The following is a 27,705-nucleotide window of genomic DNA, read 5'->3' on the forward strand; positions in this document are numbered from 1 at the left end:
TTTTTGCCAATTCATGCAACCATGGCCATGGCCAACCTCCTGCAATTGTTGCAAGAGGTCTGCTATTCTTTGTGGACATCAAGTATTATCCAAAGAGGAAATGCTCAGTATTCCTTGCAGTTATTGTTTATGATGCAGTAATTTCAGAATTAACAGAGAATGAAAGAATAGCCTTAATCCTATAAATTCTTGAAATTTTTCATAGTTAAAAGAAACAGACTGCATAAATATTTTTTTACTTTAAATTTTTTAATTTCAGGTCACATGTTTACAATAATAATATTTATGGTGCTAATATGCACAGTTAGTGCTTCTTACCACCAACGTGCCTAAGACTCTCTACTGTCCTTAAGTCACTTCTGGTCCTGCTCTTCATTCCTCCACTTTACTCCACTTATTTCTCTCAATTTTTTCATCTAAAGTCAAAGGTTGGTTATTATGCTATTTTCTATAATATCTATTCCCTTGTTTATTTCTATGTGTCAAATGACTGAGATCAAGTAGTATTTGTCCTACTCTCTCTGACTTATTTCACACTCAAACTGCAAAGATTTAATCTTTTCTTATAACCACACAGTACTCCATTGGATCTATTGTTTTTACTATTCTTTACTATTCTGTTTACTGTAGCATAAGGAAAGGTATACAAATACTAGCTTCCACTTGGGCTGGAGCGATAGCATAGTGGTAGGGCGTTTGCCTTGCACGTAGCCAACATGGCCGACCGAGTTCGATTCCTCCGCCCCTCTCGGAGAGCCTGGCAATCTACCGAGAGTATCTCGCCCGCATGGCAGAGCCTGGCAAGCTCCCCGTGACGTATTCGATATGCCAGACACAGTAACAACAAAGTCTCCAATGGAGACATTACTGGGCAAATTGATCGAGCAAATCGATGATCAACGGGAGGGCCTTTACTTTACTTTACTTAGCTTCCACTTGGTATGTGCTTTAGTCGGTTTCCCTGCTAGGTGTGTTTTCTGTAGGACTTTGTCATTATCCATTATGAACTCATGATCACCCTAAGAGGGAAGTATAATTCTCTCCATTTTATGGATGAGGAAATTGAGGCTGAGAAAGGCTAAGCAATACTCCCAATGTTACATAATAAGCATAGAAGAGCCACAGACTGGTATGATGGTACAATGGAGTAGAACAATGGCCTTATAAGTGGCAGACCCAGGTTGGATGCCACCAGGAGTGATCACTAAGTGCAGGGTCAGGATTGTAAAAAAAGCCAGAACCAGGATTTGATCCCAGCTCTGCCTTAGTCAGAGGTCTGAACTTAGTGACCACACATTGGTTTAGATGAGGCAAGACATCATCAGAAGCAATAAATATTCAGGGAAGACTTGGAGTTTTAACAGGAAGTGGCATAGCAGTTGTTGTTTTTGTTTTGTTTTATTTTTGCATGTGGAAAGTATAGGGCTACCTGGGGAGGTTGAAGAAGTTGGAGACCCCAGACAGCAGCCATCTGTAGTAAGTGACAAAATAGATCTCAGAGTAGACAAAAAACTTCCATCCAAGAAAAAGGAGTCAGGCTGAAACTCACTTGCAAGGATTCTTTTTTTTACCTATGATCCAAAAACTTTCCTTAGAGGAAAGTATGTGAAGATTGTTGTATTTCACCCCAGAGCCATTAAGCCCTTCTATGTGAATGAGAACAGGAACACCCTAGGCCAGAGTAAAGCTCTTTCAGTCCCATTTCCCTTCCTTTTTGTTCAGAGTCTTAGTAAGACTTGATAATGCCAGGAATTAAAGTCGTCTTTTTTTCAGTATAGGCAAACTCTATATTATTGATCCGCATTGGTTTGATTTATAGCTTCTCTTGCACAGATAACTTCTACTACATGACTAAGCAAGATTCTAGACCTGAAAAATGACTTAAGCCCTTTCTTCCCTTGTTCTCTCTTGCTATCCATTTATATTATAGTATCCCACAACTGTGTGGTTTTCAGCAGAAGGCACACTCTTTCCTGAATAGTGACTAAATTTGCCAAATACTGAGGCTGAGACAATGGAGGAGACAGGCCATTTCCATACTGATAAACATCCTTGTGCCAAGTCATCGTAAAGGTTTAAGGCACCTGCCTTTCATGCAGCCAACACTGGTCCATCCCTGGCAACATATGATCCTCCATGCACTGCCAGGAGTGATCCCTGACCACAGAGTCAGGAATTCGCTTTGAGCACTGCTAAGCATGGCCTTCCTAGGGAAAAAAATATCCAATAGAAAACAAAAATAGCACAAATAGTGCAAAAGTGCCACCCCAAAACCATATAGATTTCTTGTGGTATCAACATTTGGGGAGTTTTGTGAGAATTAATGTTTATTATCTGCATGAAGGTGTGAAAACATTGCCCTGCCTGCTTTGAGTATTTTTAACTACGCCAGAGCTGAAGACAAAACCCAGGTGGCTAATCCAAAATTTCTCAGTACCTCCAATGCTCAGCTTGCTGGTATTTGTTTATTATTCTTTTAAAATGTCTCTAGTAAACTAAAATCTTCCTTTAAACCACTGATGGCAGTTTGGGCATGTAAGCTATGTGCCATGTGGGCAGCAATCAGATTACTCAAGAACATGAATCACATATGATTGTTTACCTTACCCTTTGCTGCAAGTCATCTTGGGGAAAAGAAGGGGGCTTATTTTCAATGAAAAATATCCTCCAGAGAAGAAAAGTGTCTACCACAGAGGCAGGCTGGTGCATGGAGGGAGTGGAAGAAAACTGGGGACTTTGGTGTTGGGAAATGCATACTAGTGAAGGGACCAGTGTTGGACTAGTGAAGAGAAAAGTGTTGGAACATTGGAACCCAGTCATGAACAACTTTGCAACTGCGTATCTCATGGTAATTAAATTAAAAACAATAATAAAAAAAGAAAAATATCCTCCAGGATGTATTTTGTCATTAAACGATACAATGCTCATATAAAAGACTTAGTCTTAGTTGTTTTTTTTTTTAATGTTGTCAAGGCAAAAGTGATAGTACAGCGGGTAGAGTCTTGCCTTGCATGTAACTGATCTGAAATCGACCCCTGGAACCTCATATGGTCTCCCAAGAATACCTAGGAGTGATCCCTAAGCTCTACTGCATGTGGCCATTCCAAAATAAAACAAAATAAAAACTTATTTGTGGCAACACCATCCTTTAAATGAACATATTTGTTTCATATGCATGTGTAGCTGATGTGTTTATACATAATTACACAAACACATTACAAATATACTCATTTGATTCCCATAGACTTCTAGAGTTTTATGAAAAAGCACTCTTTTATTCTAAATAAATTGTGGGGAAAGAAGCCATGTAATTTACCTGAGAACATACACATAATAGAAAAAGTTTTTTAAGAAGATTAATATTGATGTCTAAATTCATTGGGCTGGAAGGATAGCACAGTGGGTAGGGCGTTTGCCTTGCATGCAGCCAACATAGCCGACCCGAGTTCGATTCCTCCGCCCCTCTCGGAGAGCCCAGCAAGCTACCCAGAGTATCTCGCCTGCATAGTAAAGCCTGGCAAGTTACCCATGACGTATTCGACATGCCAAACACAGTAACAACAAAGTATCACAATGGAGACGTTACTGGGCCTGCTCGAGCAAATCGATGAACAACGGGAGGACAGTGACAGTGACAGTCCAAGTTTATGTTTCTGTATGTACTTGATCACTACATCACTTAACATCCCGTTACTCATCAATTTGCTTGAGCGGGCACCAGTAACGTCTCCATTCATCCCTGTCATGTGCTAGTGTAGCCCAATGGTGTCTGCTCGCTCCAGGGACACAAAGAGCCTCAAACCGTTCATTCAGGGTCTTGACAAAGAAGTCTGACCATCGCATAGGTAGCTGGTCATGCAATATTTTGACATCCCGTGGAATCAAATTGGTAATAGTTCTAGTCCAGTGGTCATCTCCAAATCACATTACATGTTCAGTCCATCTGATTTTCGACACCTTGGCAAACGAGACAGCGTCCCTGATTCTCAATCGTCGGGGGAGGTCAGAACTCTGGATTCCTTCTCTCACTTGAGTGAAGCGTGCCAAGAATAGCTCTTTTGATTCCTCTTTGGGAGACCTGAATATTGTTCTCATTCTGTTTTCATAGGGCCCAGATCTCTGAGGCGTATGTTAATGCAGGAAGAATGGTGGAGTCGAAGAGATGTGCCCAGAGCCAGAGATTCTTCGTCCTCTTAGCTATTTCTTCGATGCTCTTGAAGGCATTCCATGCCACTCTCTTCCTTCTGAGCAACTCGGGTGCCAGATCATTCGTCATGTTGAGTTCTCAACCTAGGTACACATAACTGCTGCATTCGGAGATGTTTGTTCCATTGAGAGCAAATGGAATGTCAGGAACGAGTGTGTTTCTCATGAACATTGTCTTCGTGAGATTCAGCTGCAGTCCAACCTTTCCATACTCATGGTCGAAGTCGGCCAGCATTCATGCTTCTTGGCTAATGTTTGGTGTTATTAGAACAATGTCATCAGTGAAGTGGAAGTGGTGTAGTTGCCGACCATCTATCTTCACTCCCATTCCTTCCCATTCCAGTTGTCGCATGATGTTCTCGAGGGTGGTGCTGAAGAGTTTTGGTGAAATGGTATCACTTTGCCAAACCCCTCTCATCGAATGATCACTTCCTTGTAGAATGGTGAGATCCTAGTAGTGAATCCATAATACAGCTCATGGAGGATCCTGATGTATTGAGTTTGAATGCCCCGTTTGGCTAGGATTTCGATGACCACTTCAGTCTCAACAGAATCAAAGGTTTCTTTAAATCAATGAATGTTAGATAGAGCAGCATCTTGAATTTCCGAGTAACCTCAATGAGCTTGGTTACCATGTGGATATGGTCAATCATGCTGGTTGTCCTTCATCTAGTGTTCTGTCAATCCCATTCAGGATGACTTGAGCAAACAGCTTGTAGACAATGGACAACAGGCATATTGGGTGACAGTTGCCAATGTCATGGATGTCTCCTTTCTTGTACAGTAGAAAGGTCCTGCTGGTTTTTCATTGGGATGGAATTTTGCATTCAGACAGGTAGTGTGTGAAGAGCTGAGCCAGTGTATTGATGAGTACTGACAACAGATTCTTCAGATGTTCAGGTTTGACCTTGTCTGTGCCAGATGCTATTCACTTCTTTACCGACAAAATGGCGTGTCAGATTTCGAAAGGAAGAACGTTGGGAACAACATATCCATCCTGCGGAATTTGGTATGTGGGCAGGTGGATATGGCTATCAAAGAGATCTTAGTAGAAGTCATGGATAATCTTCTCCATTGCCCTTCTGGAAGATGTGATAGATCCATCAGGATGTCGTAGGGCAGTCCTCTTGGTCTTGTAGTTGGCGAAGGATAGGCAGACGTTGTGAATGCTTTTCCTGGCTTCTGCTGCATTGGCCAACACTGCTGCTCTTCTCATTGAGGCCTTTTTTTTTTATCACTTCTCTGCACTGCTTTGTGAGCTCAGACATTCGCTTGTGGTTGCCTGAGGCTCGTGCCCAGCCACGTTGGTGAATGATCTCAAACTTTTTATTTTTTAGGGTGATTAGAGGCTGCTCTAAAAGCCTCTATCACTCTCGGATAGCGGGGCAAGCTACTGAGAATATCCCGCCTACACGGCAGAGCCTGGCAAGCTATCTGTGGAGTATTCTATATGCCAAAAACAGTAAGTACAATGGGTCTCATTCTCCTGACCCTGAAAGAGCTTCTAATACAGCAGCATTAAGAAGGATGAGCAAGAAGAGTCTGTTAATATCTCAGGGCTGAACTAGGCTGCCAAAATGAAGAACTAAAATGACCGTCTGTACTTTCAACACATGTATGCTGGCATTGGAAGCATCCATCAGGACCTGATGGTGCAAGCATGGAAGATCAAGTAAGACATCATTGGTCTGACTGAGACAAGAAGGCATCGATCACATCACGCCATTTTTGACACTGGAGAACAACTGTTCCTAGGACCATGCGACTATAGAGACGTCGGTGGTGTCTGTGTCTTTATCAACAAGAACTTAGCCATGAGCATTGATTCATTCTAATGCCTAACAATCTGAACCAGATATTACACTTGAATAGATGTGGCTCACTGCCAGAATTTTCTATCTTTGTTTTCTATGCACCAACATCCAATTATGATGAAGAAGAATTTGAGAAGTTCTACATGGAGCTGGAGAAGTTCTTTAAAGAAGACCACACCTTCTACAAGATCACTGTTGGTGATTTTAATGCCAAGATAGGACCGAAAAGATCGGCCGAAGAAATCCACATTGGGACCCATAGCCTAGGATGGAATGAATCGGGTAAGAGACTGTCTGAGTTCATCATGTTGACCAAAACCATCCATGGTAATTCACAGTTCCAGAAAGCTGAATCTAAATGTTGGACATGGGACTCTTCTGGTGGACAGTTCCACAATGAAATTGACCACATCATATTCAATCAGTGGTTTTGCCTGAGCGATGTTGCTGTTGTCCCAAAATTCCAAACGGGATCGGGCACTGTCTCCTTCGTGCAAAATTCTACTTCACAGAGTGGGGAGAAAGGGCTGCAAAGTTTAAGAAGAGAAGTCCCAGAATGACCACCAACTGGGAGCTCTTTGGCACTATTGTGGCAACATGGGAAGATGGCATTATTGAAAACATTGATGAAGAATACGTTCGACTGGCTCAGCACCTCCATAATTGTGTGAGGAATGCCAAGAGAGAGAAAACCACAAAAAGATGCCTGTCTTCAAAAACTCTCGAGTATGTACACTAAGTCCAAAATATTATCTGAGCAAAATATGTATTTTTCTACAATTGTAGATACTGAAGATTCTGTATCTACAAGTGCTTTTTTAGGATTTGACATTTACTCATCCATTCTTCTATGGATGTGTACATTTGACATTCTAAGAGGTAGGCAAGGTGACTGAAAACAAAACCAGACAGAGCTCCTCCAAGACCTCACTGTCTAATACAAGAGGAGGAGAGCTGTGATCTTGTAAATATCATAATAAAAGTACAGAGCAAGTATGGAGCTGTCACTTAACATCCCAAGCTTGTTTATAATAAATGGCTTAAGCATTCATGTCTTTGGAAATTATACACGGAGATATGGTTTGGTAGTCTAACTAGATGAAGGCTATTTTGACATTTATATCTGCCCACATTCTTGAATCATTTCATTAATATTCAAAATACCAAATTTCCAGAAACAATAGAGTTATTAAAATATACCAGTATAAATCTAATGAAGAAATGAAGATGCTATGAGTTTAAAATTTCCTTTTTGATAGTCTAAAATAAAATGGCTTTCACATCACAGCCTCAACCAGTTTTGCCAGTTGTGGTATGGGAAAAGAAAAGAACCAAAGTCTTGCATGTAGAACTAGTTACTCCAATAAATAGAGGAGGGAATGCTTACTCAGAGACTCCAATGGCTCTTTCTTTGCTTAAGATAATATACTTAAGAACAACTTCAGAGTCACAAACCAGTGGCACATGACAGACAGACTCCGAGTAGAATTGATGTATAGCTGTGTTTTTCAGGACTCATGTGATATTTTTTAATTTATAATTTGTTGTGCTTGACAATTATTGGAAAACTGGAAAATCATTATAGGAACTTTTTCTCAGCCACAGTGAAGGTGGAGCCCACAAGGGATACAGGTGGAAGGTGCCTTCACCATGCAACTCCGGTAATCCACTATCTGCCTGTTCTCAGTAAACTTTGAGAATACTCAATTCCACTGTAAATCTTAGAAAAGAAACCCACTTAACCTTGAGGCTAATAATTCCTGTTTGCTCAGCTCCTCATGATAGTACACCTAGCTAAAATGCAAGATAGTTCAGTGTCCCCAAAAAAGACCTGTCACTTCTTCAAAGGAAAAACTAAACTAGAAGCAAAAATTTCTATTAGATGATGGTTCTAGGGGACCAAAAATCAGTCCAAGGTCTTAAGGGCTTGCCAAATCCTCCCCTCTTTCTGTAAACATCTCATGGTTTGTAGCAAGAGAGGAAGGTGAAAATAAAGTCAATGTCAAGGAAATCAATTAACTATGATCCATCTTCTCTGCAGATGCTGGCCCTTGACTCTGAGCTCTAGGTAAGTATCATACAAGTCTCACAGCCCTCTCCAAGTTTTTCAACTGGACATGTTCCTCTTTATACAATGCTATGTTTATCTTTAGTTTATAGTCATTGGAAAATGTAGTGATCACAGCAACAGCTACTACATTTGTTGAGTGATTTGCATTAACTAAGAATTTTCCTACATCAGCTCAGTAGTCCTTACAATGATCCTTGGAATCTGATTCTCTTGCTATCTCTATTTTACAATCAAGGAAATGAACTCAGAGTACGCTAAGTAGTTAATATGACAAAAGAATATGTCACATTCATAGGTAGTATATGAAGCGGCCCAGGCTGACTTTACATCATTGTTAGTTTGGCATGGTTAGTGAGCAAACATTTTAGTATGTCTGCTGTGCATCAGGCAGTCCCTACTAGGAGGATGTGCATTACATCTGTTATTCTTCCCAATATTCAGTCCCATTTGAAAAATTGAAGACTGGACCACTTGGCAAAATTCCTATAGCAAATAGGTGTAAAACTTGAATTTGATTTTGTTGTTCATACCATATGGTTGGTGCTCAGAGATTACTCCTAGCTTTATGCTCAGGGATCATTTCTGGTGGTACTTAAAGATCCACATAAGTGCTGCTGACAATTGAACCTGAGTTAGCTGTATGCAAGACAAAGTGCCCTACCTGCTGTACTATCACTCCAGTCCCTAAAATTAGAATCTGAGCTAATTCTCCCGTTCCAAGTCCTGTTTTACTTGTTTGCCTGTGATAACCATTGCTCTCCTTCTCTGGGTCTACTTGTTCCCTTAATAAGGACAGAATGCATATTTATGCTTTACTTTCCAGTCAGTTAGTTTCTCAGTTGGAAAATAAAATTCTCTCATTCATAACAAAAATAGTCACAAAGAACCAAGACCGAAACCTGGACATTCTGGCTAAAAATAAAGTATTTGGTGGCATAGAGCCGGAGAGACTATCTGAATGAGATCAATCACCCTTCAAGAACCAGCTGTACTTGAAAGGAGATAATATTAGGGGCTGGCTCATAAAAAGAGAGGAATATGATATTTGAGAAAACCAGGTGATGGGCAAATGGCCAACCTCAGTGCTCTGAGAATAGAAGATTACCAAGAACCATGCAGGTCTCAGAAATTAAAGGTGATTCAACCCCATTATTTCCTCCTAGGCTGAACTGGACAATGCCCTCTTTTGCTGACCCACAACAGGCATTCACAAGAATCCCAATTAGTTCTAATCTGGACAAGAAGTTGGTCATGGCCCCAGGGGTCAGAATAATACTGAACATTTATTAAGTTGAACATATTCATACTAAGATAACCTTGGATCTGAATGCACTGTGAATGGGATGCTGCTAAAATGATTCTGTCTCCATTCACTGAAATCCAATTTGTCAGGTATACCTTGGGTCATACCTTTCATATCTTAGTGTGAAAGATGTCTGATTATAGAGGAGTACTAGAGAATGATTTGTTTTCGAGATTCATTCTAGGCTTTGCAATTCCCCAAATATGTTCATGATCATGAGTTTACTTTGTGGGGATGGGGGTAGGGGAGGAGACACCTAGTGGTGCTCCAGGCTTCCTCTTGGCTCTGTGCTCAAGAGAAACTCCTGGTGGGACTTGGTGGACCGTATGTGGTACTGGGGATTGATCCTAGGTCTGTCTTCTGCAAAGTAAGACAAGTGTCTTGCCTCTTTAGTTCTATGAGAAATTCCTAAAATAAAAGAGTTTGTGGTCAAAAACATTTGGGATAATTATATATTCCATTCCCATTACACTCCTGATGTTTACAGCTAACATTAAAGGCTCTAGTCATTCCTGTGGTTGAGAAAACTGTACTCCAGTTGGCTCAACTCTATTTCTTATACATATTAGAAAGAGACATTCAGTTGATTTATTTTTCTTTACTTATTTTCTACTTGAATTTCAAATAACTATTTTTCCTCAGAACACATTTTGACCATCTCCCTAAAACGCGTAGAGCAGTAAAGAGTCAGACTCCACTGAGTGAACTTTTACAAGGAGTAAGGGGCAAAGACAATGTACATGAATATGTAAATTTTTTCAATAACAAAGTGCATATGGTTAAGCATTATAACCTTAACCTAAACCTCAACTCTTCCAAATTCATAGTTTATTCTATGTATTTATTGAACAACACTTTCTGGTATATTCTGTCAAAAAAAGTGTGCTTATACAACTAAGAATATTTTATACTTGCCGTTGTCTGCCTGCCCTTCAATGTAATAGTTAGAATGTCATCATCACCACACAAACACTGACCTCATTGTCTCCAATCTTTTGCATCAAGACACCCAATTTTTCAAAACTATTAGTGGTTGCAGCTATAGGTATCCGAGGAAGTTCTACCAAAGTGGAACTCAAGCATGTGACCAGTTTCTAGAATGAGGAGGATTAACCTCTCAAGTCCTGGTCTTTATTGATCATTTCAGACACATGTATTTGCATGATCGGGTGTCAAAATGGATAAGGAGGGCAGTAGATCAAGCACATTCTGCTGGTATATTTTCTTTTAAAATTTTATTATATTCATTGTAGTTTAGGTAGCATGGTAACAGTGGTGCTGACTTTTGCGGTATTTATGTACATGGTTACTATACTTTCATCACCACCAAAGTTCCCAAGCTCCTTCACTGCTGTTCTTATGTCACTTCTGGTCCACCTATTCCTTCGTTCACCACTTGTTTATGTCTATCCAGAACCCCATATCCCTCCCCACTAGTTCTTGGAAATCTCAGTTCCGCAATCAAAGGCGAAGGCTTTGTCATCATTAGATAAATCTATTCCCTTGTTTTGTTTCTCTGTGTACTACAGATGAATGAGATTATCCAGTATTCATTCTTTCCCCTCAAACTTACTTTATTTAACGTGATGCAATACAATTTTTATCCAAGTTACAGCAAACTGCAACATTTCATGTTATGTTAAAAGATTAATAGTATAATATACTTTCTCTGAAAGTATTTGCTTTGCAGTTTTGGCAAATGCAGACAAAAAAACCAAAACAAAATCCCATCAAACTCAGTCATGAAATATAGTGTACACTAGGTGTATGAAGTAATTGTTGTTTCTCAGTTGTTTTAGGCCATTGATTTTCAAGGTTTTAAAACAGTTGAAATAGGCGAAATAATTCACAGACTGCAAAAAAACTAAAAAAATCATTATAATAAAAATATTCATATATCAATATGTAAAAAAGCATCAGTACACTATCCAATTATACCTCCAATTAAATGGCAATAACTTTTCACAGACTGACAGGAAATATCTACAGACTCAGGTGTTGAAAATCATTCATTAAGGCCATTTGATCAGTTATTTTCTGAATTTCTATTTTATGTTCTCTTCCCACTGTTTCTTCACCTTATGAAATGTCCTCATAGTAAAGTTGATAAGGACAGAGGGGCTACTTTTTGCTCCCTGTGTCTGGCCTCCTGTCTTGTGAGGTAAGAAAACGTATTGTGATGACCTTTGTAATGAATACCGACCCAAACCCCTTCTGGAAAAAAGAAAAGCAAATGTTCCCCTTTGAAAGTCAATAAAAATAGAAAGTTTTCCGCATCAAAATTAAAACTAAGGGATCAAAAGTAGGCTTCCGCTCCTCAGGACCAAGGTAGGAGTGTCTGCAGCACTTAGATGAGAGACCTGGAACACTTCCCCTGCCCCACAATTTTTTGCAACTAAGCGATTTCTTAAGGTATTTTTGTCTCTTCATATTCATGACTGGTAAGAGACGCCTTCAGGAAAATCCTTCTCTAGCTCATGCAGACTCAGCCTCTAAGGACTCAGTGAAGAGAAGCAGCCTCATTCAGAGACAGCAGAGGTAGATTTTCTACTCCTTCATAGTCTATTTGGGAGAGGAGAGCCACTCTTTCAGGAGAAACGCTTTTCCAAAAACCTTCCATAGTCATCACTATTCTTTCTCTCATTTTACAGGTCATGATAATCATGTCTGGTTGATGATGTACCCAAGTAACCTAGCAAAAGCCAATGTACACCAGTTCTGGAAGAACATTGAGCCCACACCAAATGCTCACAGAGAGATACAAACCTTCTTGAATTGCTCAGAACACAGTCATAGAACACGTGAGGAAATGGTCATGAGAGGCCATGGATGAAATAAGCAGGGCAGTGTACTCCCCCACAGTTTGCAATGACAATCATAAAATGCTTTTTATGATAAATAAACAGGAAAATCATAAAATACTTTTTATGATAAATAAACAGGACAGTCATAAAGTCCTTTTTATGATAATAAGCTTTAGTGAGTTAAAGAGATGAAAGAACGCGGATGTGGCTCAGTCATAAAGTGCTGGTCTGGCATGTATGTGTGAGGTCCTGGACTGGATCCCCAGAAGAGATTAAAAAGAGAGAGAGAGGCAGGGGGTAAAGGAGGGAGGGAGAGAGAGGGCAAGAGAGGGGAAGAGAGAGACAGAAACAGAGACAGACACAAAGATGTTCAAGAGAGAACACCATGGGCTTCTCCAGAGAGGAACAAGCAGAGAACGGCTTTTGGGAGAGTTTATATACAATCTCCTCAAATTTACTTGGCCTGGAGGTCTCTGCCTATATAAGTATAAATCTGGGTATTGTAAAGTAAAGTAAAGTAAAGGCCCTCCCGTTGATCGTCGATTTGCTCGAGCCGGCCCAGTAACGTCTCCATTGGAGACTTTGTTGTTACTGTGTCTGGCATATCGAATACTCTCGGTAGCTTGCTGGGCTCTCCGAGAGGGGCGGAGGAATCGAACTCGGGTCGGCCATGTTGGCTGCATGCAAAGCAGACGCCCTACCCGCTGTGCTATCGCTCCAGCCCTGGGTATTGTAACAGAAAAAATATTTGGGTTCTTGATGGTCCTTCTATATATTTTTTTCACAACCTTTAGGTTCTTTCTTTTGTAAGAAATTTCTATATTCCAAGCAATGGGTCTAGAGCAACTAGGTGGTGCTAAGGGAGGTAACAGTATGCCCCCCAAACCATAACTGTCAATCAGAAAATAGTGGGGAGACCTATGGGGGAATGAAAGAGGTGACATAGGGACAGGGGTGGAGGGGCATGGGCACTTCAGTGGCAATGGTTTAAAAGAAAGTATGTGCATCAATATGATTAAACACTATTGTAACTGTATTTACTAAACTATAATAAAAAATCTTCAATTTTGTACAGTGGAATATGGTAGGGAATTAGGGAGTCAGAAGATATATTTGAAACAAGTGTACAAAAGTAATTATGGATAGGTAAAAATATGAAAAAATGATTGAAAGACAAAGAGAAGGGTCAGAAGATTAAACCTATATATAAATAGAATATAAGAGGAATTATAACAGGATGAAAAAGAGAGATCAGGGAAGAGGTAATAAAATTGGACATATTTCAAAATTGGTGGAAATTGCAAATTGGCGCTGGAGAGATAGTATAGCAAGTGGGGTGCTTGCTTTGCACCTGGCCGACCCAGGTTTGATCCCCAACACCCCATATGGACTTCCTAAGTTCAGTCAAGGTTCACCCATGAACACTGTCAGGTATGAGCCCCAAACAAAATAAATAAATCAATAAATAAAATCGCAGTACTTAAATTGAAGATAAACAATGGATTCTGGCTACTATGAATGAGATAGTTCAACCTAGTCATATTAAAATAAAAATTTTGAGATAAAAAGTAATAACCTACCAGAGGAATAAAAATTATTGTTAAGAACAAAAAAAAAAACAAGCTTGTCAGTAACACAATAGAGACATTTTGAGACATTTAGAGATGATAACTGGTAAGTTTTAAGTTAATGCATCAACCTATAATTTATGAGCTAATTTATTTTTGAAACTTGGGACATTCAGATAAAAATGACTGAGAAATTAATTCCTCAAACCTACTTCCTGATATATTTCCAAAAGAAAGCTTTAATTTAATTTTGTTTTAAAAAATAAAAATAGTTAAAAATTATGCATCAGAGAGAAGTAGGAAATTTACAGAATAGAAAATCTAAAAATTCGATATTATAAAAAGACAGTCACCTCTTTTTTTTTTCTTTTTTTATTAGTGAAACACCATGAGGTACAGTTGTAGATTTACAATTTTTTGTGCTTGGGTTTGATTATACAGTGATCAGATACCCATCCCTCCACCAGTGCCCATTTTCCACCACCATGGATAATATCCCCCCACCCCCATCCCCCCATCCCCCCCTGCCTCTGTGGCAGGGCAATCCCCTGTGTTCTCTCTCTCCTTTTGGGTGTTGTGGTCTGCAAAAGAGGCATTGAGTGGCAAACATGTTCAGTCCATAGTCTACTTTCGACATGCATCTCCCCTCCTGGGAGGATCCTCTAAACACCCTTTATTTGGTGTTCCCTTCTCTATCTGAGCTGCCCTTTCCTCTAGAATGCCCGACTGGCCACTAAGCTATGGAGTAATCCTTCTGGTGCTGATCTCAGCTATTCTTGACTATTAATCTCATATTTTGTTACTTTATATCCCCCAGATGAATGCAATCTTTCTATGTCTAACCCTCTCTTTCTGACTCATTTCGCTTAACATGATACTTTCCATGTTGTACCACTTGTATGTAAATTTCATGACTTCATCTTTTCTAACAGCTACATAGTACTCCATTGTGTAGATGTACCAAAGTTTCTTTAACCAGTCATCTGTTCTTGGGCAGTCAGGTTTCTTCCAGTTTCTGGCTATTGTAAAGAGAGACAGTCACCTCTTTTAAGGATTACTTAAAATTACTAGTGAAATTCTATTTCCAAATGTCAGATGGACAAAATAGAAAAGTGAGACAATATCATGGGACAACACATACCACAAGTTAGGGAATCCTTCAGTGGTAGCTCATAGTATGTGTTTGAAAGCACTTGAGAAGAATTTTTGTAATGGCAGGTTGTAGAAGCAGATAATCCAGGGATTCCAAGCCCAATTTCAGGTAAATACTTAAAAGAAAATTGGCAACACAGGATTTGCTGTGGTGATGTAGGCATTTGTGACAAATGGCCAGCAACATAAAATCCCTGATCTTGAAGGGATCTTAAACATGCTGTGCTGCCCAACAGCTACAAATGAATGACCACTGTCTACATATGATCCTGGACAGAGGGATCATAAAAAAACTGACAAAGTCTCTTTTTTTTGAAAATTAAAAATTCTTAACTTTTTATTCCTGGTACCACTACCACAATTTACAGGGCAATATACCTGATGTAATGAAAAGAAAAAGACAAAGCTACAACAGATAAAAGACCTCAGGAATGTACATCTAACTGACACTACATTGCATTAATCAATAACTACACTTTTGCAAACTGTGGCTATGACAGTCCTGAACAAGAAGGGTTTCCTGTTTAAGCTGCAGTAGCTTTTCTGACTATGGATCATTGCTCCTTCTGTGGCAGATTTTTACAGTTCCTCTAATGGATTTGGGACGACTGTCCCAAAGTAACCTGCAGCTTTCCTGACAACTCCTCGCTCTCTCTCCTGCTAAGAACTGGAGGTCTTTTCTACTGAGTTTTTAGAACCTTTTGCTACCATAGCCACCACTTCCACCACCAGATCTGTAACCACCACCATAGGGACTGCCCAACCTTCTTCCACCAAAACTGCCCCGTTTCATGGGTCCATAATTTGATTGCTGTTGTCCACTATAATTTCTAAAATCATTATAGTTCCCACCACCACCATAGTTACCACCGCCAAAATTTCTTCCTTCATTGTAACCATCATATCCTCCACCACCTCCATCATATCCACCACCTTGGTTTCCATATCCTGGTCCTCCACCACCATAGCCTCCTCTACTACTATAACCAGGACCTCCACTGTAGTTGCCACCATCACCTCCAAATCCATTATATCCACCATCACCTCTTCCATAACTACCTCTGCTGCCACCCCCGCCACCACCATAGCCTCCTCTTCCACCAAAGTTTCCACCACGGCCAAAGTTTCCTCCACCACCTCCAAAATTGCCTCCATGGCCCATAAAGTAGCCAGATCCACCTCCACGACCTCTTTGCGATCCAGCAGACAGCATTTCTTGTTTAGAAAGGGCCTTTTTCACTTCACAGTTATGCCCATTAATAGTGTGGTATTTCTGAACAACAACTTTATCAACTGTATCATGATCATCAAAAGTCACAAAAGCAAATCCTCTCTTTTTCCCACTCTGCCTGTCTTCCATAACTTCTATGGTTTCAATTTTGCCATTCTTTTCAAAGTAGTCTCTCAAATTATATCTCTCTGTGTCTTCTTTAATACCACCAGCAAAAATTTTCTTCACTGTTTGATGGGCACCAGGCTTCACAGAATCCTCTCTAGAAACAGCTCTCTTTGGTTCCACGACATGCCCATCAACCTTATGTGGTCAAGCACACATAGCTGCATCACCTTTTCAACACATGAGTAACGGTCACAAAACCAAAGCCTCTGGAACGTTTTGTTTGGGGGGTCTCTCATCACCACACAATCTGTAAGTGTGTCCCATTTCTCAAAATGTTCTCTTAAACTGTCATCTGTAGTTTCAAAAGCTTATATCTCCAATAAACAATTTTCTCAACTGCTCTGGTTCCTTTGGATCATGACCCTCCTCCCCCCAGCCGCGGCAGTGACTGCTGGAGTCCGGCTGGGCGCTACCGGGTGGTGGCTTTACCTCCATTTTGAGACCGGACTCGCCTCTTCCAACTCGAGTTCAATATCTGACAAAGTCTCTTTGCAAAGAAATCTCAAATTTCAGAAGATCTCCAAGCTCTGAAGACACATCTATTGCCTTGGAAAGGTCTAATCCACAGTAGCATAACAATAGAAGTTCAATGTATACACAGGCATGGTAACTTCACATCAGGAGAAACCAGTTACTTGACACTAATCCTTGCTCTACCTCAGCTTGGTTCCTGGGCTATTTGCTGAATTTATCACTTCCTCAGTAGAAAAATAACAATGCTCTTATCTGGTGAGATTTGTTGAGGATTAAAGGCTCTCTGGGTGCTAACTCTTCTGTCCTCATGATTGTATTTGAAGCAGGGAGCCGTGTCTCTTTAGCCTCCTGCCTTTTTACTGACAGTGCAGTAGACCCTGCAGAACCTCAGTTTTTCTTCTCCCACACTAGCAGATCCAGAATGTTGGGGTTTGACAGCTGTCTTATCCAGATGTATGAACTCTCAAAAGGCTGAGTTCCAGTTATAAATCATTACAGATGCCAGCAAGCCTGGGGGATTGATAGGGAACATTCTCTAGAGTCCAGCTGTGGTGGAAAAACATTTAGTGGACTTCTTGGACAGTGTGCTGATATGTCCTCTACTATTGGGGTAGCAGGGTTGGACAACAAAGGACACTTTACTTCCAAGCCAGTGTGTAAGGCTCCAGGACACAGTCGAGATAGGGGCATTGCATTGCAGGGACATCTCCAGATCAAGCTTCATAAAAGCCTCAGTCCTGGGCATCCCAGGACTGGAAGGATGCAGCTCACACCAGAAACAAACAGAGGGGAATCTGAGAAAGGACAAGGGCATTGTTGGACCAGAAAGTAAAAAAGGTGTCAAAGGGTCTCACAAATCCTAGTCTCTGTGAGTCCTTTGCTTTGAGTCACAGGTTGGTCTCAAGGAGAATCCAAAGGAAAGAGGCAGTAGGAAGATATACAATGCAATGTACAGTCAACATGTTCATTTGAGCCACAAAGGCATAGCCCAACTCCCTCATGTTGGACGGCACTTGACTGTCTCACTGAGATGTCTCCTGCCTCTCTGCTTTTATTATTACTCTTTAGTGCACTGATTCACATCTGACATGTTAGGTGTATTTGCATTTTTCCACCATGGAAATCTCCCCTAAAGAAACTCTCTCTTCTGAAAATATGACATGGTGAGAAAAACATTTAGGGACGTTCCTGACAGAAGACTAGACAATCTCCACTTGTAGGAGGTAGAAGCAGCAGGCTGAGCATCATCTGTTTTCTGAATGCCTGCTATGAGCAGCATTTATTACCCCAGAGAAAGTGAGGACACTTACTTTGGGAACAACCAGGAGCCTGCCTTTATCAGCACAGCCTGCTTTCATCAGAATAGCCCATGTATTGAACCCCTATTCCCAGAAGCAACCCATTAGAATATAGAGTCTGATTTTCTCTGCAGGGTATTGTGGTATTTGAATGCTGGGAAGCATTCAGCTCTGAAGATCAAAAGAACACAGTTCCACACTATCCTGGTTTGGACAGAGTTACTTCCTCTCTTTGCATTCTCACTTCTCTAGAAGTACTTATAGGTGATTATCAAGAATTCTGAATGCAGCTAACTCTTGTTTGAATGAAACAAATGTATACAGATGTGTACAGAAACTAACAGAGGGACAGTTCTTGATATATGGTGTTCCCCATCTTGTAGCCTCTTCTCTGTGGGAGGGAAATAAATATGGCATCTTGCACTCTGGCACTAGCAGAGGCTAACGGGTCACCCACATCAAGGTCTAAAAGGCCACATTATAATTAATTCTCAGGTGTTTCTGCTTTCAGTTGGAGCTTTAAGTGAATTTTTATGAATCATCTCTTTCCTTAAAGCAACCAGTGAACTCTATCAGTCATTAACACAATGGTATGGATGAGTGTGAGATGCTTCCCCTGAATACAGAGCTTGTGAGCAAAGGGTGGAAATAGCACCAGAGTCCCAGGGCTGGGAACACACCAGCCTCATCAGTTTGAAGGATAGATGGATCCTGTACACCTTATGTCTTCTTTTAATTAGTTTTTTTGGAGATAAAATAATCTTTTTTTTTTTTTTTTTTGCTTTTTGGGTCACACCCAGGGATGCACAGGGATCACTCCTAGCTCTGCACTCAGGAATTTCCCCTGGCGGTCCTCAGGGGACCATATGAGATGCTGGGAATCGAACCCGAGTCGGCTGCGTGCAAGGCAAATGCCCTACCTGCTGTGCTATTGATTCAGCCCTAGAGACAAAATAATCTTATCTAGAGAAATTTACTTAGAGAAATACATGGAGGAGAGAGAGATGTATTTAAAAGAGAACATAGGTTTCTCTAGAGAGGGAAAAATCTCAGGTAAAGATGGGGCTAAATCTCCAGGGCAAAGATTTACCCTCTTGCCCTTACAATGTCTGGCTTCAAGTAGGAATTCTCCTAAACTTCCTCCCTACCTGGGGGCTTTGTATGTCTTTTAGAGCCAAGAGGAAGAGGTTGAGCTGCTGATGGTCCTTTATTATTTTATTAGGAACTTTAGATTTTCTAGATTCTCTAGAACCTTATCCTTTTCTAAGGGGGAGGGGGCACCCTTCTCTGGGTGCAGCCATCTTTTCGGTGGTGCTTCATTTTCTGTCTCTAAAGAGACCAGTATTTGCATCTCTAAGGAGTTTGATCTTCGTGCCCTTGGAGCTTTATCAGGGCTGCTGGGTAGGCAGTTGCCCAGTAAGCTCATTACCAGGCACCCAACCATCCCAGTCAACCTCCCTGCCCCCTACCACCCTAGAGATTTCACTCCTTTAAATCTTTCTTTTTTCTAAGATAAAGGACAATTTTTATAGGTACAGGTAAAAGTTAGATCATTAGCAACTGGATTAGTATTAGGGACAAATATTGTGATTGTCTTCTGGATTAAGAATTCCAGATCAATGGTATAAATGTCCTAAGTTGTTCAAATTGTACATTCTTTCAAGACTAGATAACATTTACTGTTGTATTTTGAATTGTTTTGCCATGTAATTCTTAATTTACCATCTCTTCCTTTTACTACAGAGTTACTATAGTATTTGTTATTTTATGTTTCTAGAATATTTTGTGCACTAACTTTTTTTTAAATTTTATTGAATCACCATGAGATAGTTACAAGCTTTCATCTTTGGGATACAATCACACAATGATCAAACACCCATCCTTCCACCAGTGCACATTTGCCACTATCAATATCCCCAGTACACCCTTCCTTTCCCACCCTCCCCTGCCTCCATGGCAGACAATTTTCTCTACTTTTGGGCATTATGGTTTGCAACACAGACACTGAGAGGTTATCATGTTTGGTCCTTTATCTGCTTTCAGCACACACCTCCCATCCCGACCAGTCCCTCAAGTCATCATTTTCTTAGTGTTCCCTTCTCTATTCCAGCTGCCTTCTCCCTTTTGCTCATGAGGCAGGATTTCAGCTATGGAGCAATCTTCCTGTCCTGTGTATCTACTATCCTCAGCCTCGTGTTATGTTGTTTCATGCTCCTGAGCTTCCATATGACCCCGCAATTCCACTTCTGGGAATATATCCCGAGGATGCAAAAAAGCACAATAGAAATTACATCTGTACCTATATGTTCATTACAGCACTGTTCACAATATGCAAAACAAGTGCCCTAAAACAGATGACTGGTTAAAGAAACTTTGGTACAACTACACGATGGAATACTATGCAGCTGTTAGGAGAGATGAAGTCATGAACTTTGCTTATATATGGATAGACATGGAGAGTATCATGCTAAGTGAAATGAGTCAGAAAGAGAGGGACCCCTTTAAATGTTGAAGGAATACTGGATGAAGATCTGTCTTCAATAACTACTTTCTGCTATCTGTCATCTTTTTAAATGCTTCCTCTCCTCCATGTCTTTTCAACACCTGAATCTTTTCATCAGTAAAAGATAAAATATATGTTTGCTTTATAAAAGAGCAGAAACAATTATGTTGGATACCATTGAGTAAAAGTATGTGGAGTTATATTAAAGATTACTATGTTTAGGCGGAAACATCCCCATGAGACTCAACAAAATTGAAGAGTAGGACTAAAGAGATAGCACAGAGCTCAGGGGCAGCTTGTTGGGTCCTTTGCACCAGGTGCCCCCCAACATAGCAGTTCTTGGCCCTGGAGACCCTGAGCATTGCAAAGGCGTGACAGCAATGCAGCATCACATTATGCTCAACCATCTCATCTGGCTGCGTATTTCTGGGAGGAGGCCTGGAGTGGACCCTGAGCTCCTAAGCCCTGCTTGGGAAATGCTTCTCCCCAAAGCTGAAGATTAAGTGCAAAAAGATAAGTGTAAGTGGTAAGGCATTTGCCTGGCTTCCTAACAACTCTGGTTCAAATTCCCAGTTCCACATATGGTCTCATGAGCACTTTCAGGGGTCATTCCTGAGCACACAGCTAGGAATAGGCCCTGAGCACCCAGTGCATGTGGCCCCCAAACCAAAATAAAATAAAATAAAATAAATAAAATTGAGGATTGTAGTCACTACTTATATTTACTTAGAGTTCACCTCAGTTGGAAGCTTGCCTCATGAGCTGGGGGAGAAGGCAGCTGGGATAGGTTAGGGATCACTAAGTCAATGATAGTTGGAGGGATCACGTAGTATGGGAGACATGTGCTGAAAGTAGATAAAGGACCAAACTTCATGGCCTCTTATTATCTGTATTGCAAACCATAATACCTATAAGTAGAGAGAGAGAAAGAGGGAAACTGTCTTCCACAGAAGCAAGGGAAGTGGTGCGACGGGAGGGAGGGATACTGGGGACATTGGTGGTGGAAAATATACACTGGTGAAGGAATGAGTGTTCGATCGTTGTATGATTGAAACTCAAACATGAAAGTTTTGTAACTGTAGCTTATGGTGATTCGATGAAAAAAAAAGTTTTAAATGATAGAAATAAGGTCTTTCAGGAAAAAGATTGGCTTTCATCAGAAGAAACTGTCTTATTTTTTTATTCACAGTATTATCCCTATTTCTTTCTCTCCCACTTGAATTCTAGGGGAAAACAAGCATGATATAAGCAGAGCAGAGACCAGCTGAAAACCACTTTCCCCTACTCAGCCCTGGCAGGATAGGGTAATGAAACAGGATCTCATTAAGAAACAGAGGTTTAAACTTAGGCGGGGGTGGGGGCCAGGTTGTGAAATGAGTGTTTCCTTCGCTTCCTCCTCTGTTTTGCCCAGCACTCAGAATTTTGACTGCCTGCATAATCCTTACTTCTCAGTCCCCTGGGTAACAAACAATATTGAGTCTTTGAAATTGTGGTGACACTGTTCCTCTCTTTGGGTCAAACCGTCAAGTACATGACCCTGGGGTTTCTGGCACCCAGAGGGCATTTTCCCAATAAACAGTGACTGCAATCAATGGAAAGACCAGCTTTTATTCCCCCCCCTTTTTTTCCCTTTAAATTCTTCCCTACCTAAATTGAACTCCCTCCCCTCCTAACCTAAGCCCCCTAAGGGCAGTCAAGGATATAAGAAACAGTCACAACACCCCAGAAATACTTGAATAAATTCATTTGAAAGGGGGATTTTGGAAAACAAAAATTTTCCAACTTGCTACTCATTTTGCACAAATTTTCAAGTACACGTTTGTTTCTCAATCTTGGCCTTCTAAATTCTTACGTAATTGTTCAGAGTAAAGCATTTTTAATGACCAAAGTTGATGGGTAATTTTCTATAACAGTAAGAAAAATGAAATTGCTTTTACTTGTAGTAAAGACTCTTTGAAGAAGTTTTGGATTTATTTGGGGGTTATTTTTATTTTTTGAAGCCCATTAAAATCAGTAGTTGTTATGCATGAACATAATTAAACTTTGAATACGTGGTTCACAAACGGTCTGGTTCTAGCTAAGAAATCAGAGGCAAGAATTTAAGATTCAGCAGCATGAAAAAGCACAGGAGTTAACTTTCCAGTATTTATTTAATAGCTGTGACACTGGACAAAATCCTCGAGAGATTCTTAGAATCAGTCTTTCCTTAATATCTAGAAAGTTCTTTTAATTATCTAATTAAATATCTTGAGAGATTAGTTTGAGTCAAAGAGAGAAAACACGATACCAGGGTATAGTGGATTATTAACACAAGTACATAACTTGTGTCTCATGCAATTTACAGTTTATTAAAAGTCAAATTATCTGTCAAGACAATCTTTGCCAAGTATTTGTAATATTAATGAGCAGGTTTTTGCTCATCATATTTATTGACTGTCAATACTTATTTTAAGTGACTGAGTCACCTCAAGTTTTAAAGAAAACAAGGTATAAATCAATTAAACAAAGAGAATAATTTCCAACTGCTGGCTGGAATCATAAGGACATCTTAGAGAAAAATCTCTGAAACAGAAAAACACTCCCCCTTAGTGCGTATCAACTTTTATGGTAACTGAAAAGAATACATAGAAACTTAATATCATGGCTACTGAACAGACAAACAACATGGAAATAATTTGTCCTTGTTTCCTGAAAGCTACGAATCTAATGAAGAACTTTATGAAAACAGCAAACTAAAACAAAACTCTCCCCCACCCAGTAGTAGATAGGGAAGCATTGTTGGGTCAGAAAGTCAGGAAATACTTACAATCATTATGAATGTGCCCAGGAACTCAGAGATGGTTTCTTTAGCTAAACTGCTTTTTAAGACCAGTCTCTGCTTGAAGCTTTTCCCTTTGTATTTCTTCTCTGGCTGCATCTTGCGGTTTCTCCAAGGACCACTCTTTTGTTGGATGCTTGCTTTTTCAGGCTTCTACTTCACTTGCGTGTGTTACAGAGGTTTTGACAAATGCTCAGAGATTCTTGGAGATGTCTGGTGAGATTCTCTGACTGCACCAACTAACACTCCCTATTACAGCCCGTGACTTAATCCTCTCCTAGTAAAACTTTCATTCCCTGTTCCCTGCTGTTGAACTGAATTTGCGAGTTGGAACCTGAAATCCTCAAAACAAACCTCTTTTTTTTTATTGTGCCTGGTAGATTAATCATTACCTTTATTCTCAAGGTATTTTTTTTCTCTGCTGTTATTTTTTTTTTTCAAGAGATGAGAAAAGAGATGTTGTGCGATCGTGTTGCCAAACCACAGTGATGGGCCTGAGTCCAAAAGAGATTTACATGTTTCACAACTACAGCCTTCTGATTTTTTTTTCTTCTTTGAAAGTGGGTGGCTAAAGTGTTTGGGATTGTCAAGGATGCGTACAAATACATCCAATGTAGACATTATTTTCTGAAAGAACTTTTCATGAAAATTGGAAATAATAAATAAAATAAAGATATACTATTTGCAAAATTAATCACACATTTTTCTCCCAGTATCCTTTTAGCGGTTGAATGACCTCTGCATCCACTTGGAGATGAAGTTAACACAAAGGGAGACCTTTGCAAATATCACATAGACTTACATACTTGTAAACTTCCTCTGCGGCTTATCTAATCTTCCTCTGCTGAGACTGGTTTGAATCTTCAGAAGATGGAAAAGGCAATTTGTTGAGTTTCTTCTTAAGAAGAAACACAATTTGAAAATCAAGTTATACACCCCTCATTGAAATATGTAGGAAACAGAAAATTAACAATAGCAGCTTGAAACTCTAAACGACTTTGAGATTACCAAGCCAGAAAGAGATTGGTTCAAGTATACGCCACCACTTAAACAAGAGTCTGAGGCTAGACCATTTAAGTTAAAATAATTAACATCCTTGCCAGTACAAACTATGTTTAGGACTTTTTGTCAAGGCAAATATTTCAAGCTTTGTTTTTCAAAACTACTTTGAAAAAATAAAATCCAGCAGTAGTTTGCAAATACCAAGGCAGCCTCAGGGAATTAGCACCCACATTATATGCTTTCTCCAACCCTCCCACAAGGGAACAGCTCTAATTCCAGTCCTCACTTACCTTTGCAAGGGATCCGCAGTCATTCCCAGCCAAAGAGGCAGGCTGGCAGGAGAAGTGTGAAGGGAACAGCTGTTGAGGGTCCAAGAGCAGGGGATAAAAAAATCACCTAATATGGAAATATAGAATTTAGCTCTAAAAAGTTGTAACTTGCTTGTGGACACATCATGGCAAACCAAGGACAAGGAGGCAGCATTAGCCCTCTAACTCTGGTGAAGGTTTCATGGAAACTATAGTCTAGACAACGTATCTATAACCACAGTAATCCCATGCCCAGTGGATGGACCAGAGAAACAGGGCTTTATTTCTGTAATACACAAGGCTATTCTTTAGTTTCTTCATTCACTCATGGAACAAATATTTATGGCATACTCATTATGTGCCAACCACTACTCTTAGTAGAAGTGTATGGGATTATTGCCTCTCACAGACTTATAGTCTAGGGAGGAAGACAGACATAAGTGAAACAATCACACTTACACACACACACCAATAAAAAATCACTACTGAGGCACATGATAGAAAGGTAGGGAAACTGATTTTTATGGGAAAACATAGGTGGGTGATTTCATCTTGTCAGAAAGCTCTCTGACAAAGTGAAAAAAGCTTTTCTCTAAGGAAACCAGGTCTAGACCCAATTGGGAAGAATATGTAGGGGCTAACTATATGAAATGGGGATGAAGTGCACGTTCAAAGGCCTTGAGAGTAAGAATGTGAGCATCATGATGTACATCCAAGAATGGAAGAGCCCCCTTTGATTGACTCCAGACACCATGAAGGAACCTGGTGCCAAAGGAGCCTGGAGCCATGGGCAAGTATCAGACCATTCTGAACGTCGAAAATAATGGTTAGAGCTAACAGTAATAAGCTCATGATATGGTTTTAAGGAGAAAAATACTGCGATAGATGACTTTTAAAAAGTCATCTTGGCCATGATGTGATGAAGGGATTGGAAAGGTCCTAAGGTAGTCAGTTATAGGTATAGATTCATGAGTAGATATCATAAGAATTCTAGGACAAAGTAGTGGCTGTGACAATGGGGAAAATGGATATAATTGAGTATTCTTTATATTGAGTATTCCTTAACAGTTCCGGTAAAACTGGAACATTTTAGTGCATTGACTATGAAAGATCAGGAAAAGGGACTCATGGAGGTTGGTTGATATCTGTGCACTCAGAGAGGTGTCAATTGAAATTATGAATAAAAAGGAAATTACTTAGGGCGTTTGAAGAGAGTAGAGACTGTGATTATGGAATGAGACATTTCTTGTTCAAATAGAGAAGGAAATCCTTAATATTTCTTTTATTCCACTTTCAGGTGCCTATCACATCTGAGACTCCCATCACTACGAACAATTCATTCTCAAAGACAACTCACTCGCCAGACAACCAGCAAATAAAGCAGTGGAGACTCAAAAATTAAAATATATTTATTTGCTAAAGAATTATGTCATAGTGGCTGGAGATATAGTACAGTGGGTTGACCTTGAAACAGTCAACCAGGGTACAATTCCCGGCATCTTATATGGTCCCCTAAGCACTCCAGGAACATTTACAGAGTGCAGAGCCAGGAGTAAGCCCTGAACATTCTCAGGTGTGATCTTCTTCCCCAAATAAAAAGAATTATGCCATCAAAATAACAAAGACCTCTAAATTAGTATGTCATAATCAAATAAATGCATGTCATTTACTATATAGAGCTAGAATTCTAGTCATCCCTCAACTAGAATTCTGAGATATTACTACTGTATATTAACTCATCTTGTCATCATTTCTGATGCAATGTGACTCTGAATCTTAAAGGCAACCTGTCCATTTCTTTTATTTTATCTTGATTCTGCTCTTCCCTGACTCTAACATTCTCTATCTGGATTTGATTCCATTCACAGAATTATACAAGTCTGATGTTCATAAGGGTAGTCAGTTTACGCAATTATGCAGTGACATCTATCTAGCCTTTTTAACTCTGACCAACTTAATATCCACTAAAGTCCACCGAAGTCTCTTTGATTGACACTTTTAGGACAGTGTCATCTTCTATTTTCAAAAGTTTTGACACGAAGACAAATCTCACTGGCTAAAGCTTCCAGTTCTCATATTTCACCCACTCTCTTTCACAATTCTGATTCACATCCTCCTCATAAATTCCAGCATTTCAACTCATCCCTCTCCACCCAGTTCTTACCTAGTGATTGCTGAGGTTAATGATGCACTTATCTCATTTCCACTTACCCACTAAATTTCTTCTGTAACCACACTGCAAAAGTCCAATTCCAGATATACCCAACAATCTATTCTTCTCAAATACTATCTTCCTAGGCTACTGAATGATGAGATGGAGAAAATCATATAAAGTAATTGATTTCAAAGTTAATTGTGATGTAGCATTTGCAGATCCTATATCCTTTGTGAAACTTTGATTTCAAAGGTTCCACATTTTAGCACACATTAGATTCACCCACATTCAGAGATTATGAGTTGGTATATTTGGGATGGAGCCCAAGAATTTCATAAGCATATCAGATAATTCAAATGACATGTCCTATCTCTTTTTCCGTGGCAGAAAAATATTTGTTTCTGACCCTTCCACCCCACCCAAGATCCCAGTTGCAACTCTCCTTGGCTAGTGATCTTTTTCTACAATCCACTTAAAAAATAGACTCATTGACAATTATACTTTTTGTTTACACCTGCTCAAAAGGTTACACACTTTTATTTATATTGTGTTCTTTTCCTCAGCGTTCCTTCTAAAGTAATCCATCATTTTGATGTTCTGTTGAAGACACTTTGGTCCTTGTCTGTGATTAATATTCTCTTTACCTTTATCTCTGTCAAATATTTTTGAATTCTTTAAAAAAAGTTCTGTCAAAATATTGCCTTCTTTTTCCAGCCCTGGAATTCCTAAAACAAGCTCAGATCTTACCTAAAAGCATTCCTTCAATTTTTTTCTCAAATTATATTGTCTTAGGCTTCCATAGCAAAAAATCATGCATAGACAGAACAGTT

At 39.8% G+C, this 27,705-nt stretch overlaps 1 protein-coding gene and 1 pseudogene across 1 annotated transcript in view; both read right to left on the reverse strand.

Annotated features, from left to right (window-relative positions):
- AQP9 (aquaporin 9) overlaps nucleotides 1-23,755 on the reverse strand; it is a 53,731-nt gene extending 29,976 nt beyond the window's left edge. Inside the window, exon 1 of the mRNA XM_056130814.1 lies at nucleotides 23,399-23,755. Within this exon, the coding sequence (XP_055986789.1) occupies nucleotides 23,399-23,509 (111 nt within the window). The 5' untranslated portion in view covers nucleotides 23,510-23,755. The remainder of the gene's footprint in view (nucleotides 1-23,398) is intronic.
- LOC130038979 (heterogeneous nuclear ribonucleoprotein A3-like) lies at nucleotides 15,412-16,784 on the reverse strand (annotated as a pseudogene).
- Nucleotides 23,756-27,705: the final 3,950 nt, after the last annotated feature.

Source organism: Sorex fumeus, unplaced genomic scaffold, assembly GCF_029834395.1.
Source record: "Sorex fumeus unplaced genomic scaffold, SorFum_2.1 ptg000081l, whole genome shotgun sequence".
Lineage (NCBI taxonomy): Eukaryota > Metazoa > Chordata > Mammalia > Eulipotyphla > Soricidae > Sorex > Sorex fumeus.